Genomic DNA, 17707 nt, shown 5'->3' with positions numbered 1-17707 from the left:
TTATGAGGCGAGACGTGTTTTAAACAACTCCACATGGGAATCAGACTAGCATCAGAGCGGCAAGACATTTCCGTGACTCCCGTACATGCTTGGACGACTCTCTATATCGTCTCCTCTGGATTTTTCCATGTGTTTATCTACTCTCAGGGAGATAGCGGCACTCGCCCAGGATCATGTTTATTAGTTAAGTTAAAATATCGGCTGAGTTCAAGGCGCCCACGTAACGCACGCGCGTCCGTCAAAGGTGCGCGTGGCGCTTTGAAGGCGGCTCGTGCGAGCCTGAGGTCACGCGGGAGCGAGGCTGGGTCGGACTGTAGATGTATATAACACAAGGCGTAGCAGACAACTAGCACTATGTAACGAGGACTACTTTTAGCCAGTACTGAGTTTTAAGCCAGCTACTCTACGTATTCTGGGACTTGTAGGCCGATACTCAGAATGGAAAAAAGTATTGCGAGTCTCAGAAGGCGTAATGTAGTTGTCTGAAATACTAGACTAACTGAAATGCACTTTGATTGCATGTTCTAGTGGTGTCAACACAATTTACATAAATTATTCGTCCCAGCATGCACCTCCGTGGGGCTTCTCTTCTTGCTTCACATTGCGCCACTTCTTTTAATATTTGTGATCTATCATTCAGCGCAGGTGGCATGGTTATATGGGATATACTCCCAAGTGAAATGGACCCCCCACCCCAACCATCGCACTCTCATCATAACATAGATAGGATTTAGTATAAATACGGGCTTTAACCGAGCTGACGGCTCGTTTCATGTCCAGTTCCATTATTAGCGGCTATTTGTTGACAAGCATTATTTGCTGTGTTCGAGGTGGCACAGGGACCATGCCTTCCCTCGTGGATTTTCAGCTGTGAGGGGCTGTTTCTGTACGAGAAATGTCGAGATCCCAACGCCCGATGAAGCCCTCACTACAGAAGGAGCCTGCGGTCCTATTGGACATGTAAGTACCAGCAAAACAGTTATACGTGTGTGGGGAGTGGGTTCGAGAGTAAAAGGGATACCTGATATAAGGGAATGCCCTCCCACGTCGTGGGTCCATGTGTCCTTGTTGGGGAGTGCTGTGTGTTATGTTGGAAGTTGTATGCAGGTGCGTTGTGGTGTTCAGGTTTATGCAGGAGTAAGTCAACCAGTCCTAGTTTTCTTTTTCCACAGTGACAATTGTAGTCCTGTTTATACACTTATAAAATCAGAACTAGAAGTCCCAGATTGCAGTGCCGGTATGAATCCGCGTGGAGGGTAGAAGCAGGGCCTCTGGAATTGCAGGGGAGCACCAAATTATGCAGCTAGAAAAGGCAAATTACACAGCATAACGCAACACAATTTTAATTGTATGACTTCATTATTTTACATTTTTTACACCTGGTAATACTGTCCGGGCAAAAATGTCACCTCTTTAGTACTAATATAACAACTACAGAAATAAACGACTGAAAGATGGCTGTTAAACTTTGAGAAGGGTCTTCCACTCCGCTTTTGATCCGTCCTGAGCGAGAAACATTTTTTTTTAATTCTGCAAATTATGCAGCAGATGATTGATTATGTGGCAAATACATAACTATGCCCACACAATATTAAAAAATGATAAAAATTAATGAAGTAATTCCGTCACAAAATGTGCTGCATCATTTGCCTTTTCTTGCCGCATAATTTACTTACCACTTACTATTGCCGCATAATTGCAGTGGTCCTGCCTTCAATACAGGCCTGCCGTACTGCCTCGTTCTAACACTGTTGCAGGTTTTTAAAGAGGGATGACCGAAATCGGAGAAGACCTTCGGTCAAGGCGTAGTCATTAATCCTCGTCTGGTCGGCTTCCTATTGAGAGGAGGCAAAAGTGCCCTCTGAAACCACATTATTTTTCGTTGCTTTTCTCTGGCAGTCTTTACACAAGGTTGCCACAATTCCCGTGTCTAAAAAAAAGACCCTGGATTATTTTCTGATCATATATGTTAGGAATGTAAATAATTCCTATTTGAAAATACATGTGCATCTCTCCACGGCCTTCCTCCTACGCCCTGGTTTTATAATTTGCTTTCTGGTAATTTGGTTTTGTTGTCCCCATTTTAAATGCAGGACTACAAACCCCAGAATGCATCGTCAACCAGACTGTATGAGCTGTCAATGTGTGACAATGGAGATCCACTTTATCTGTTTATGCTAGTCAATGCTTTCAGAAATGGAACAAAGTGTATAATTTGTGAAATGTTAGTCTTTTTTTGTGTTATATCGGTTCAGCCATGACGAGGTCGATGGACGTGCCGTTGCAGGCGTTTGTGTCCACGGTAGTGTCAACATTAACCCTATTGCTGTCTGACTTCTTCCAGTTTTTGGTTCTGAATATCCGAACACCTCTGAATTGGCAAAGAGGGTGGTGGGGGAGAGGAGTGAGGTCACGCGCTGGTATGGGGATGTTTCACGGGAGGTGGATGGAATGAATGTATGAGGTGGGTGGGCAAGCCAGACAGGTCGCTCCCCTCACCGCCACACAGCCCCCCTGTGTGCCCGCTGCTGTTAACTACTAGGTTTGTGCCACCGTTCTGATTGTTTTTGATTGCTTTTTGTGACTGCTCTGTATATTCCTTGCTTCTGCTGCCTTGCCCCCTTTTGCTTGTGTCTCCTCTGAGCCCCATTTCATCTCGTGTCCCCCGTTCGGCCCGTGTCCCATTGCCTTCTGTAACCCCCCTCCGTGGTTCCCGTCGCTGCGTCCCCTGCGGCCCCGCCCACCTGCACTCCCATTTGCCACCCCGCTCCTGGCTCCCAGCTGCTCCTCCCTCCCTCACCCCTCATATGGAGGCCGCACCAAAGGCGCGCCTAAGGCAAGCCCGTCTGCGCCCGTCCGTGCCTGGACCGCGCCCACGGCCAGGACCCCTGGCCCCCACGAACCCCACGATGGCCGCCTCCGCTACGGGTCCAGCACCCTCCATGCACTCAACCCCGGACGCTCACGCACCTGCTGCCTGACCGTCCGAAGCGCACCCAAGGACCCTTCTCCTGCCGGAACTGCAGCTTCACCAGCATCCGACCTGCCAACTCATCCACCAAAGACCCTTACTCTCTCAATCCTGCTCAACATCCGCTCCGCCCGCAAACACACCGTCGAACTCTGGGACCTACTCGACACCAACGCCCCAGACGTCGCCTTCCTGACGGCGACCTGGCTGAACCCCTCCTCGGCACCTGACATTACCATAGCCATCCCGGAAGGCTACAAGATCACCCGCAAGGACAACACCAACGGAGTTGGAGGAGGAATTGCCATCGTCCACAGAAACACTCTCAAAATCTCGACAGACTCCGACGACACCCTTAGCACCGCTGAACACCTGCATTTCCAGATCCACACCGACCCCCAACACCACCCTCAGAGGCACCCTCATCTACAGACCCCCTGGACCCTGACCGCAGTTCAGCGACTCCATCGCTGACTTCATCAGCACTCACGCCCTCGCCTCCACAGACTACATCCTCCTCGGAGACCTGAACTTCCATCTCGAGAACAACAACGACTCCAACTCCGCCACCTTGATCAACAACCTCGCCAATCTCGGACTCAGACAACTCGTCACAACGCCCACCCACTCCGCCGGCCACACACTGGACCCCATCTTCTCAGCAAGCTCCCACGTCTTCTTCAACCGCACCACCGAACTCCACTGGACCGACCACCGCTGCATCCACTTCACCTTCCGGAAACCCACCACACACCACCATACCCAGCAGACACCCTGCCGCAGCTGGAGCAAAATCACTGAGGGCCAGCTAACCACCGCCCTCACCCAGAGCCCACCCGCAGACCCGACCGACCCCCGACGCCGCAGCCCGCAACCTCAGACAATGGATCGACGACTGCGCCAATACCCTCGCCCCGCTCAAGAAACCCCCCAACACCCACACCAACATGAGCCAGCTGGTTCACCGAAGAACTCCAGGCCTCCAAGCGCACCTGCTGAAAACTCGGAAAAACCTGGATCCGTGAACGAACACCGGAAAACTACACAGCCCACAGGAACGCCACCCGCAGACACCACCACCTCATCAGATCCGACAAAAGGACCTTCTTCAAAGACCGCCTAGACAACAACGCACACAACAGCAAAGAGCTCTTCAGCATCGTGAAGGAACTCTCCAACCCCAGCTCCAACACCGACGACATCCCACCTTCACAAGACCTGTGAGACTCGCTGGCCACCTTCTTCCATCGCAAGATTGCAGACATCCACGACAGCTTTGATGCAGTCACCCTGCCCGCCAACCGCCAAGACTCCTGCCCCCACGATGACCACCACCCGCACCAACCGTCTGCTCGCCTGGACAAACATCAACGACGACAACACCATCAAGATCATGAACACCATCCACTCCGGATCCCCGGAAGACCCCTGCCCACACCACATCTTCAACAAAGCCAGCAGCACCATCGCACCCCATCTCCGGAAAACCATCAACATCTCCTTCGAGACAGTGACCTTCCCGGAGAGCTGGAAGCACGCAGAGATCAACGCCTTACTCAAGAAACCCAAGGCGGACCCCAAGGACCTCAAGAACTTCCGACCCATCTCCCTGCTCCCGGCGAAGGTCATCGAAAAGGCAGTCAACAAACAACTGACCAGCTTCCTCGAAGAAAACAACATCCTGGACCCATCCCAGTCCGGGTTCCGCAGCAACCACAGCACCGAAACTGCCCTTATCGCCGCCACCAATGACATCTGGACCCTGTTTGACAATGGAGAAACCACAGTCCTCACCCTCCTGTACCTGTCAGCCGCCTTCGACATGGTCTGCCACCACACACTAAGAACACGCCTCCACAACGCCGGAATCCAAGAGAAGGCCTTGGACTGGACCACCTCTTTTCTCTCAGGCAGAACTCCGAGCGTCTGCCTCTTCCGCCCCCCCCCCCTTCCGCTCCAGAGCCACCGAGATCTGCGGTTTACCCCAAGGCTCATCCCTCAGCCCTACATTGTTCAACGTCTACATGGCACCACTCGCCCACGTCGCACGACAGCACGACCTCAACATCTCATACGCCGACGACACCCAGCTGATCCTCTCCCTCACCAAAGAACCCCACATCGCCAAAACCAACCTCCACGAAGGAATGAAGGCCGTCGCTGACTGGATGAGAAACAGCCGACTGAAGCTGAACTCGGACAAGGCGGAGATCCTCATCCTCAGTCCCACCCCCTCGGCCTGGGACGACTCCTGGTGCCCAACTAGGAGCACCCCCTACACCCACCGACCACGCACGCAACCTAGGGGTCATCCTCGACTCCACCCTCTCCATGACGAAGCAGGGCAACGCCGTCTCCTCCTGCTTCAACACCCTCCGCATGCTTCGCAGGATCTTCAAATGGATCTCCACCGAAACCAGAAGGACGGTCACCCAAGCCCTCGTCAGCAGCAGACTTGACTACGGCAATGCACTCTATGCAGGAGCCCCAGCCAAACTCCTGAAACTGCTCCAACGCAAACAGAACGCCTCCGCACGCCTGATCCTCGACATCCCTCACCGCAGCCACATCACACCCCACCTAAGAGACCTACACTGGCTCCCCATCAACAAGAGGATAACCTTCAAGCTCCTCGCCCACGCACACAAGGCACTCCACAACACCGGACCAGTGTATTTCAACAGCCGACTCAGCATCTACACCCCCATCTGCCAGCTCCGATCCGCAGACCGCGCCCACGCCACCGTCCCCCGCATCCAAAGAGTGGCCGGCGCCAGATCTTTCTCCTACCTCGCCGCCAAGACATGGAACACCCTCCTCATCCGTCTACGGCAGACCGAAGACCTTCTGACCTTCAGAAAACTTCTCTAAACCTGGGCCAATTGTGTCTTTAAAAATGTGAATTAGGGGGATATTAAATGTTATAGACCTCATATTCCCCAGAAACTGCGTAACTGCAAGCTACAGCACTGGAAACAACCACTGAAACACCAAATAAGAGAAAATAGGAAATAAAGCATTTTTTTCTTGATAGTGTGGCTTAAATGCCTTTTTAAAGGCAGAGCAGGAGTTATGGTGTCAACACAAATTGGCACCTTGATGTGGACAAAAAATATCCCAGTGTCCTTTGCTGATTGGTCGATGTAAATATTCGAAATTTGGGAAGTTTTTAGGTTGTTTTTTTTGCCAGTGAATTTCGTGATTTTTGCCTTAAGATTGTGAAGTCTCCCCGTTTAACCTTTGTGACTGAACAACGTGCTAAGATTTTCTTTCTCACCTAATGCTATGAAGTTGGAAAAGTTTAAAAGTACATTGTTCCTCAAGTTACCTTTTGCATAGCTTTTCTATGGACCATGGAAAAGGTTAGTTGAATTTGTCTATGCAAGTTAATCTTTTGCTGGCCTTCTTAACGCTTTGTGCAGGAATATAAATCAAATCTTTTTCTGGTTAGTTTAAATATACATGTGGCATTAGTAGTGGTAAAATTGAGGATTTTTATGCATAAGGTGGCAAAGCGGCGCAACTTTCAGAATGAGTATTTCATAGAATTTAGCAAAGGCTCCAAAATCAAATGTTTTACACCCCTAGAAAATATGTAAAATAATTAAGGTTGTCACAGTTTCACTTATGTTTGTCTTTCTGGTTTGTTCATTAGAGCAGTGGTTCTTAACCTGTGGTTCGGGGACCCCTGGGGAACCGCGAAGCCTACTCAGGGGGCCAGCAAATGCTTCCAAAATTAAATTTTAACAGATTCATAAAGTTGTATATAAATAAAGAAGTAAAATGTACAATCAACACTTTAAAACATTTTGTAAATTTGAAGAACTTAAAACTGTAGGCTTAAAATGTAATTCGTTTCGTCCAATTAATACTTGGAGCAGTGGAAGTGCATCAAACAAAATGTGGATGATCAGTGGCCTCTTTGAATTTAGGAAAGCTAAAGATTTCCTTTAAAAAAATAAAACATTTTGAGTATAAAAAATAAATATATGTATCATTTGTCTTTGTTTGATTAATGCTTGTTTCTGTATTTGTTGCACATTGTTTGGCAGTTCAAATCATTGAAAAAGCTTAAGCTGGGCTCCCAGGCTTTCAGTAATGACTCAGTTGGGGGCCCCAGATTCCAATAATGGTTCAGTGGGGGGTGGGGGGTCCCAGTGTTCCACCATTTTTTTTTTAATATAAATCTTTTTTTTATTGAAATCACGGCATGACCTAAAAAAAAAGTCGCACGTACGTTGGCGATATTGTTACGCTGCAAGTGGTACTTGAGACATAATCATCACAAACGATAATTACAGTCCCTAATTAAACATTTTCAGATCCCCTGTTCAATATCTTCTCTTGGTCTTGGAGGTTCACATATCTCTCCCCTGAAGACGTTCCATTGCCCCCAGACTTGCGTCCAATTATGCGGACACCCCCCTGGCTTCGTATATGTACTTTTCGGTGACCATACACCAGTCTGTCTTTACCCCATTCCTCTGTTCGGTGGGCACTGAGCCCTCCACAATCTTGCGATGTTTTCTTTTGCCACCATGAGCCCCAGGGTAACCCATATTCGCTCCTTGGAACTCGTGCGGTAGGGCCCCATACATTTAGGATGGCCAATTTAATATTGCAATCTATCTGCTGCCCCAACACTTCTTCCATAAGGCTCACTACCACCTCCCAATATCTCTGGATAGTTGTGCATTCCCAAAGAGTGTGGATAAAGGTTCCCTCTGCCCACTTGCCTTACGCAGCCTCCATCTGAACTATATCCCATACGAAGCAATAATGGCCCAGACAGATAGGATCTATGGAGAAGTTTCAGCTGCACCAGGTGAAGCCTGGAGGAGATGGCCACCTCCCGAGGGGAGGCCACCGCCGCCAGCCATTCTTCACCATGCAATCCTGCTACATCGTGGTCCCATTTAACCCTCAGGTGAATCAGGGGATCTGCCATGTTAATCAGCTTTTTGTAAATAAGTGATATGGCCTTCTCCGGTAGGTTGCCATCTAAAACTCTATCTTCAAGTGGGGAGGACTCTGGGAGTGCACCACCTTTAGGGAGAACCACAAGTAAGGCATGTCTAATTTGGAGGTACCTGAAATGTTCAGATTGCGCTAATTCGTATTCCTGCTGCAGCTGAGGAAAAGGGATCACCTCACCTGACTTCCACAAATCACCCACCCTGGATATGAGGTCCCAGCCATCGAAGCCCCTCAAGCAAATCAGCCTGCCCAATTGTTCGCTATGCCAGAGTGGTGTGGCCTGTGTAATTTTCCCCTCCTATCCCAAACTTTTGGTAGCTGCTTTCCAAACCTGCACCGCATGCCCAGTTGGGCCAGTCAAGGCAGGCTTCAACGACCGCACATAAAGAGCCCCTTCAAAACTGCCTCCCGGGAGGAGCCATCTATCAATTTGGAAGGCCGGGTCGCCCTGCAGCCTGTACATACATTGGTTAATTGCTGCGAGATGTGAAGCCCAATAATACTTTCTTATGTCTGGAAGTCCGATGCCCCCATCGAACCACCCTAACGTGAGCTTGTTGCGATACCCTCCCACAGCAGGTACCGTATGATACAATCGATTTTCTTTGAAGTACGAAGATTTAACAGGGTGTGGAGTGTTGTGCAGAGCGTATAAGAATCTGGGAAGGGACATCATTTTAAATAGGGCCGCACGCCCCAAGAGGGAGAATGGAAGCTATTTCCAATGTAGGACATCAGATTTAAGACGCACTAGAGGCGTCAGGAGATTGCGATCGTAGAATCTGGATGGATCTTTAGAGACCCAGGTACTTGAAGCAGTCAGTAGCTTCCTATAACTGATATCCCTGAGGGAGTGGAGGCCTCTCTCCGTAGAGGACATATAGCACGGATTTGGTCCGGTTTATAGAATAGCCAGCATATCTACCAAACACCTGAAATATGTCCAGGACGACATTGAGGGATGCAGCCGGTGAGGCCAGATAAAGCAAAATATCGTCTGCATATAGCGATATGCGGTCTTCCCATCCAGACGTCCATTTGAGGCCCCTTATGGCGGGGTCCTTGCGGACCCACATAGCCAGTGGCTCAAGGACCAGGGCAAAGAGAAGCTGGGACAAGGGGCATCCCTGTCTGGTGCCCCTGCTGAGAATGAAAGCAGAAGATTTCCTGTTGACCACTACTTGGGCAAGCGGTTGTTGGTAGAGAAGTGGAACCCAACTAATAAATTTGGGGCCAAAACCCAGCTTATGGAAGACTGCAAACCTATAGGGCCACTCGATGGTGTCAAATGCCGCAGCAGCGTCAAGAGCGACCACAACAGCATCCTCTTATTGTGTCGGCACGGCACAACACACCATGGAGCCTGCGCAAGTTGAGGGAGGTGTTTCTAGCGGGCATAAAACCAGACTGGTCCAGGTGGACCATGTGGGTAATGATCCTGAGCAGATGAGTCCAGTACCTTAGCCAGGATTTTCGCTTCACAATTGAGCAACGAGATGGGTCTGTAAGAGGAACACTTATTGCTCAATTTGCCCACTTTATGAATGACAAGGATATTAGCAAGCCTCTGATCCTCGGGCAGAATTACCCCCGCTTACTTTCGTGGAACATTTCGGTGAGATAGGATGCTGTCTTGCACGCTATAAGTTAGTTTGACTTGGCCCTTTTTCCCAGAAATGTTTTGCTTTTCTGGAAAACCGCATGTGTAAATGCAAAGATTGAATGTGTGCAGACTGAGTTTCCCCATTTTAAAAATGTAATTTAAAATGGATGCCAGAGCTGTGTGGTTGCGCCGTTTGACTGAGCTAGGTTGACAGTCTAGTGGATATTTCCCAGCAACCCCAGCTTTTGGAGGGAAGCCTGGCACCCAGGGTGCTCTACCCCTCCCCCTAGGCCAGTTAGAGCCAGTCTCCCCAGACGCTTCTAGAAGCTTCTGGCACTGTCTGGCAGGTGGGGTGAGGGGCGTATAAAGGGTGGAGCTGGGTGGCCTTGTGCTTAGTCAGAGGGTGGACCAGGGAGAGAGGGGACCTGCTGCCAGGGGTTACCGCCACATGGGCCTGTGTGCTGGGCCCTGAGCCTACCTACCCCCCCTCCTACTGTCCACAGGGCGAGGGAAAGATATAGTTGGGGCAACTCAAACCTGGAGAAGCCTTCGCAGGAGTTTTAGGCTGTAGGATTAGTCAGGGACCTATGCCTCTGAAAGTGACAGGGCTTAGGTGCTGCCTTTTCAAGTGAGTGAGGGATCCTGAACTACCCACTGATCTGGCCGGGCGAGAGGAGAATCCAGTGACGACAGGCAGAGACTAATTAGTCCGCCTTCAGCCACCAATGCAACTTCCCCCCCCCCCCCCTCAAGAAACCCTCAATCAAGGGGCAGGAACCAGAGAGCGCGATTTACAAGCTGCCCCTGGAAGGAGAGCGCTATTTGCAAGCTGCCCCCGGAAGGAGAGCGCTATTTACAAGCTGCCCCTGGAAGGAGAGCGCTATAGCCAAGCTGCCCGTGGAAGGAGAGCGCGATAGCTGGTGAGCGCTACATCTTTCGGGACTGTGTTCTGGCCCTGGCGTGTGGCCTGCCGCCTACCAGCCTGCCTGCCCTGAACTAGGGCATCATTGTGGGAGAAAGGGGGCGTTGAGCGCCGAATAAACCGCCACCCCCCAGGCTAGAGGCCAGCCCTTAAGTTCTGCCACCCCCAGCGGGGAACCCAAAAAGAAAACTCACCGCTGCGGCCCAGGGTCGGAAAGAGTACCCCCGCCATCATCGGGGCCCACGGAGAAGCCCGGGGCCCCGTCGCTGCCGTCGCAGCAGAGGTAACGTGGCCCCCAGGGCGGAGAGGGCCGCCGGAACTCAGCGAAGGCCTCGTTAGGCTTGAAGCCATCCAGCAAGGGCCGCGCTAGGCCTGGAAGCCAAGACCTGTGTCACCTGACGGGGGCGGACTGCCAAACGCCGCCCCCGCCGCTGTGCCATTCGTCCGTCGGGCCGTGCCCCCGCAGACCGCGCTGTGATTGGCGGCTGCGGGCTGGGGCCTCTGGAGCCGACCGGGAAGAAGAATCCAGGCGGGAGTCTACCCCGCACTGGACGGTGACCAGAGGAAGTGCCCAAGTGACGGTGGGGGCTACCCGAGAGGAGAGCCCAGAGTGTCGCCGGAATCCGGGCGGGGCTCTCGCCTGTGAGGAGAGCCCCGCGGAAGAAGTCCCGGGTCCCAGGAGGGGGCCCGGGTGAAGGGGGTGAAGTCTGTCGCCGAGGAGAGGTGCCTGCCACCAGAGACGCCCAAGGAAGCCGCCCGTGAGCCAGTGAGTGGGGCTCAGCATCGCCTCGGTGGGGGGGGTTAATTCGGGGCACACAGTCGGTGCCCGCCCCGTTGGCTGCCTGGAGGGCCCCGTGGGGCCTGTACCGGCTGAGGAGGCATTTCCTACCCTTCCAAGTCCCGGAGGGGACCCCAACAGTGTGAGAACTTGGTGCCCTCGGCACAGCTGCCCCGCAGGCCAGTGGGCAGCTGCAACGGCTGGCCATGGTGGACTTTGGAGTCCCAGAAGGGGGGGCTCCAACAAGTGGACACTTCAACGGCCCCGTTCTTGGAAACTGAACTGCACCGAGGGGGCAAGACTGTTGTGGAGTCCAGGAAAGGGACTCTTACCTAGCTCACGGCGGGTGGGCCCACTGCTGCATGGTTACCACGTTAGGGGGACATGTAGAAGGGGAAGACCAAGCTTAAGGCCCCGTTGGAGCGCTGTGATCCATTAGATGTGTAGCGCCTGGGTTCCATGCCATATTTAGCGCTGGGGAACTATTGCTTGGTGCGGCGCTATGTCAATGGCTATGTTTTGAAGCGCTTTCGCCGTGCTATGTGCAGCGCTATGTTCCTAGGCCTGATTTAAAGTGCTATTCAATTGCCATGTGCAGCGCTATGTTCCTAGGCCTGATTTAAAGTGCTAGTCATTTGGTATGTGCAGCGCTATGTTAACAGGCTCTACGTGAAGCACCATTGATTCGTTATGTGCGGCGCTAGTTTTAGATGCCAGGGTTTGATGTGTGATGCACTGCCTACCCTAATTTCTGCCTCAGGCTCAGGAGTCACTCATATTAGTGATGCATAAGAATGTCAGGATGGTTTTATTACAGGTGTTCCGGACCTTTGCCTAATGTTATGCCCTGAGGTATGCTATTGCAGGATTGAGGCTGATGGATTTATTTTCATGGTTTTCTATGTCGCAATGATTCCGGCAGGGGCCCGATTGGCCCTGCCCTGTACATAATTCCCCCCTGTAAATGTTAACCGAGCGCCAGTTGGCGCAGTACATAGATTGCCTATTGACACCTTGTGGTTTTGGACAATACAAAAGTTCTTTTTACCTAAACTGGTGTAGTGTCTCTTTTTGTAGTGTGCCTTGTGTGTCACCTGTGTGTACGGCGTGGATGCTTTGCACATTTCCTCCGGAGTTCGGCCCGCCCGCTCTGCACCACGCTACCCATTTCCAACAAAGTTTAAACAATTCAATGGGCAAGCTGTTAGGGCCCGATGCTTTCCCGCCGTGTAGATCATGGATGGCTTTTTCGACCTCTGTATCTGTGATATCTAGGTCAAGATCGGACCGCTCCTCCTCCATGAGTGAAGGCAATGAAATATCCTACAAAAGTGAGGAAGGCTCCTCCTCGGTGTGCGGCATTTGGGACGTATAGAGTGCCTGATAATATTGGCTGAATGCATCCGCTATATCCTGGGGGGCAGTGAGGCGGGAGTGAGAGTCGGTCTCTATCTCAACCACAACGCGATGAGCCTGATCTCTGCGATCCAGCCAAGCTAACAGTTTCCCAGCCTTATCGCCAACGTCTTAAATTCTGCTGCGCGTGAACCTATAGTGCGATTTGGCAGCCTCAGTTGCCAAGTCGGTGTATTCCTTGACTTTAATACGAGGTTTTTGTCGCACCTCCACAGAGTCGTGTAGCCAGAGTGCTTCCTCTAATTGTAAGTTTTCCCCCTCCAAGCGAGTCATATCTGCACACTTCTCTTTCCGCTGTCCCGAGATCTGGGCCAAAGCCACCCCCATGTAACAGCCTTGTAGGCCTCCCAAAGCGTTGTTGTCGAATCTACTGACCTGTCGTTCTCCTGGAAGTAAAGGTCTGACTCTGTTAAAATCTTGTCTCTGATTTGGAGAGTCGTAAGATACCAGGGGTTAATCGGGGCTGTACGGCCAACTGTGGGCTCCCCCACCTCCAGGCGACATAGGATAGGTGAATGGTCGGAGATTCCCCTGGCCAGGTGCCGTATTTCCTTTACACTGTCAAGTTGGTGAGCTAGCGTCAGAACATAGTCTATACGGGACATACTACGGTGTGCGCCTGAGTAGAAAGTGTATTGTTGCTCGGCCGGGTGCAGTCTCCTCCAGACATCCACCAGGCCCATAGCTCCAAGAAGGCTGTGGATCCGCATGCGGGAGGGCAGCAAGGCTTTCTGGGGCCATCAGTCAAGGGAATCAGACAATGGAATTGAAATCACCCCCAATCAACACCCTGCCTTCCGGCAAGTCTACGAGGAGACCCCCCAAGGTCTGCAAATGCCTGGGTGTGCAATCCCGGTGGTACATAGACAGGAGATTTATTGTACGCCCCTCCCAGGTTCCGGAGGTGGCAACGAACCTACCAAGGATGTTGGTATGGACAAGGTCAATTGTCATGGGGAATGATTTTCGCACCATTATGCCCACTCCCCGGGAGCCAGATCCAACAGCTGAATGTGCCACCAATTGAAAAGCCCATCGCGACATGGCAGTACAAGCATTTCCAAGCAAGTGTGTCTCTTGTAAGAGGACTACATCGGGGGAGTGTCTCCAAAAAATTGGAGCACTATGTCCTGCTTGATCTGGTCTCCCAGCCTGTTGACGTTCCACAACAACAGCTTGAGCCCTTGTCTAGTTGCTATGCCCATTGTGTCCTATTACATGTTCACTCAGTTGCAGGTGGAGCCTCCCATGAACGCCCCAAGGGGGAAAACACATCAGTAGACCACTTACTCTTCATAAACAAATACCAAAAGCATGCAACCAGTGATTGCCATTCCTCGGAGCCTGTCATACTTGTCATACCTATTAAACATAGAGCAATGCAAACTAAAACACCCCCCCCCCCCAAATTCCTCGCAAGAAATCCCGGTGTCAAGAAAAGCAATCTGGATGAGATTATGTCTATGGTTCATTTCGGATCGACCTTGTGCACAGGGTCCCAACCTCCCAAAAACCTTAAACTCTACCCCGCCTCCCTGCATGGCGGTAACAACCCTCCCGCCACCCCAAACTTGCATAGGGTCTAAAGGTGTACCCATGAGTAGGTAGATAAGAGAACTGGGTGTGGTCGAAGAAAAGGCCCCTCGTGGGTGCCCCTCGAAGGCCCTGAAGGAAATGGTTGTGAATTGTGGCTGTGGGACAGTCAGGCCAGTGTTCCACTATTGATTAAATGAGGGTCCACAGAAGTCAAAAGGTTGAGAACCTCTATTTTAGAGCAATCACAAAACCACTTAAGTGCTTTGGTACAACCAGAAACTCAATTGTGTGCCCCAGAGAAGGAATTGCGCAACATTGAGGAGCCTAAAGTTTCTTCTCACTCCCTCTTCTGTGTGCAAATCAAACAATCCTTAAGCCTCCAGTGCAAGCAAGCATTAGCAAAGCCAACAGGTCTCCTCTTAATAATGCAGATGATGAGTTGATGGTTATGCCAATGTTTGTAAGTATTGTTTAAAAAAAGTAATTTGTAGTCTATAATAGTCCATTGCTGAGCTCCATTTGGGCCAAGAGACTACCTTGGCCCGAGATGAGGGCCAATCGGAAACTGGTGTGGAACAATGGTTATCCACAGTATGGGTGAGGGGGGCATCCACACTCTACACACAGGAACATACCAATAGAGTTCTTGGAAGACCACCACAGCCAGTAATAGCTAGACTACTTAATTTTAGAGACTGAGATCATACGCTACAGAGCACAAGAGCAACATGGGACCTGGACTGTTGAGGGAGGTAAAGGTATAATCTACCCTTTTTTCATCAAAGCGGTACGACAGCATAAGCCCTTTATGCCAGTGAAAAGACATTTGTGCAGACTCATTTTGAAATATGCTCTGCTCTTTCCGGCAAAGAGTGTATACACCTGAGACGTATTTTTTTGGGCTCCGCACTAGTGGTCTGGGACTGGCTAGAACGCTAAGGATCCCAGAGGAGAGGCAGCGGGCCTGCATTGGAGAGAGGATTCCAAAAAAGTGCAAGTGTGAAAGAATCAGGATCACTCCATCGAAAGATTAGTACAGGATGTCCAAAAGGGTCCCCCTTGGTCAGCCAAAAACAAAGGCCTAGTTTTGGGGGGAGTCTCAGGAGTCGGTGACAGTATTGAGGACTCGGCTGAGGAGATGGAGAACATCACATTGATGCTGGTTACCCTCATGTCTGCTGAAGAAATAGCCGAAAGAACCAGACTTGGCTAAATGGCTAACATTCCCAAAGATTAAGTACCACCCATACTGGGCAATGAGCCTCCAAAGGCGCATCGGTTGGACTAATGGCATGTGGGGCCCCCATGCCAATGACACCTCTACTGTCCTAGTTTGGTGGTGTACAGCATGTTTATGGGAGGGCAACAGGGTATCTTAGGCATTGGAGGGGTAGTTACAAACTCGCTGAACGAGGTGGCAGGGTGGGAAGGGAAGTTGAGGGGGGATTTAGGGCAGAACACACTGGCAAGCATAGGAGGAATCAAGAGGTGTCCTTAGAGAAGGATCTGGGGAACCCTCCACACAAGGATACAGAGTTCGTACAACGAGTCAGTAACATTGATTACAATTCTATCCTGCAATATGAATGGGCTGGGCAATAAGCCGAAGAGGGGACTAATCTTGAAATACCTGGCCCAACGTACCCCTGACGTTATCCTACTGCAAGAAACTAACCCGTTCAGCAAGAACTGCATTTTTTTGGGGGCAGGGCAAAAAGTGTTGGGACATGCAGGCTGTTTTACAGGTCCCAGAGGCATTTGCATACTGGCCTGCAATTGCCCCCATTTCCTGTGTTTAAGACATGGGGGGGATCCCGAGGGTTGCTGGGTGACAGTGAGGTCACATGGCAAGGGAAAGAGCTGGGTGGCATCATGTTTCTGCCCATCCTGCCCTGCAGTCAGGTTAGTTATTAGATTTCTAACACATTTAAATGAATTGTGCACATGTTTCAGAATATTTCAGAATTGGCAAATCACAAATGAAGCTAATTTTTTAGGTCTAGACTGAGCCAGCGCGCAAGCACTCTTCTGGGGATGATCTGTGGTAGTTCAGTATGGGAGAGAAGCCCCACCCACTCCCCCGACCATATTTTTCATTGGCTTGTGTCTTTGTCCTTCGTAAATGCACTCTTCTGATTGGTTAATAGGCTTGTTAGTCCCTCCTTACTACGGTCATGTCCTCATTTGTAACCTCCCATGGTTACTGGCCCCTTTACTTGCTTGTTACACTGTAGGTGAACTTTTTCTTTAATTACCAGGGAAAATGGTGGCTGCATGTTTTTTAAACTAGAATTTGGATACAACTGAGGTCAGACCCTCCAAATGGTAATCGCTCAAGTTAATGTCACATGGTGTGTTGTGGCACACGATACTAGTGAGCCCTGTGTCCTCTGCAGACGCGGGGTGTATCACAAGCCAGTGTTTGGCATGCGGCGGGCGAACGCTGCAGGCAAGTTGTGTTGCAGGACAGCCTCGGTGGTGTGCTCTGGGACAGCGGAGGGGCACTGGCTCGTGTTCCAGTCTGCTTGTGTGCAGGGCAGAGGAGGGTTGTGGTAAAGGGGGCTGAGTCAGGCTGATTGATGGTCTCTGAGCATGGAGGAGACAGGCAGCAGCATTTCCCCGCCGCCCGCAGTGGCATGGAGGAGTGAGCGGGTAGGATCCGGGCGGGTCACTCTGCAGGAGCAGGATCCCCAACTTTGCTATGGAGGGGCCGGGCTCGAAGGAACATGCTGCTGCCACTCTGTCAAAGCTCTGCCAGCTGCAGAAAGCAAGAGGCAGGGTCTTCCATGCTGCCAGGGCTCTCCCCGGAGCCTAGGCGGAGCAGCACAGGGACCTCCACGCCGCAGGATCAATGTGTCCGAGGCGCCCGCAGAGCCCCTAGGAGGCAGAAGAGTGGTTATTCCTGCCGTGCACCCCTAGTAGAGGTAGGGCATCGCCACCGCTAGGTTTGGGCAGCAAGGCCCATCATCAGTGACCCCAAGTCCCCCATCAATGTGGAGAGCCCACTGGGGAGTGCTGCACCCCGAGTGCCCCCCTTGCTCCCACAGTCCCCCTATACTTCTGTACAAGCCTCGGTGTGTGCACACACCACCGTCCTTCCCTGCTGACACTCCCACTGGGGCCTTGCAGCTGCCCAGGAGTGGATGGCTGTATCCAATGCCCAAAGTTCTCCCACAAGTACCAATCTAGGTAAGTGGGTGGGTGGGTAGGTAGGTAGGTAGGTGTGTGTGTGTCACTGTCCGCTGAAACATTATAGGCTGTCGTGCAGTGGCACATCACAAGCAGTGTCACCTGCTTGTGCAGATGCTGCCATACATGTACAATCACCCCCCCTCCCCGCGTCCGCTGAGCTCTGACCAGGCTGCCTCCTCCTCTCACAAAAGTGCAAAGCTGGGGTGCCCCTCCCCACGTGACATCCTCTCTGCTGCCCCTATCCTCATGTATGTGAGCTCTGCAACCCTTTCCTGTCTGTAGACGCATCACACCAGGGACCGCTACGCACAT

The 17707-nt window shown here is 51.4% G+C and overlaps 1 protein-coding gene across 2 annotated transcripts in view; it reads left to right on the top strand.

Moving 5' to 3' along the window:
- Positions 1–762: 762 nt before the first annotated feature.
- Positions 763–17707, top strand: part of LOC146832943 (uncharacterized) — an 85577-nt gene continuing 68632 nt past the window's right edge. For both annotated transcript variants that reach the window (XM_085600431.1, XM_085600432.1), the window contains exon 1: positions 763–960. In XM_085600431.1, the coding sequence (XP_085456557.1) occupies positions 896–960 (65 nt within the window). In that variant the 5' untranslated portion in view covers positions 763–895. The remainder of the gene's footprint in view (positions 961–17707) is intronic.

Source organism: Triturus cristatus, chromosome 4_2, assembly GCF_964204655.1.
Source record: "Triturus cristatus chromosome 4_2, aTriCri1.1, whole genome shotgun sequence".
NCBI classification, from domain to species: domain Eukaryota; kingdom Metazoa; phylum Chordata; class Amphibia; order Caudata; family Salamandridae; genus Triturus; species Triturus cristatus.
This window is presented reverse-complemented; position numbering and strand designations above follow the sequence as displayed.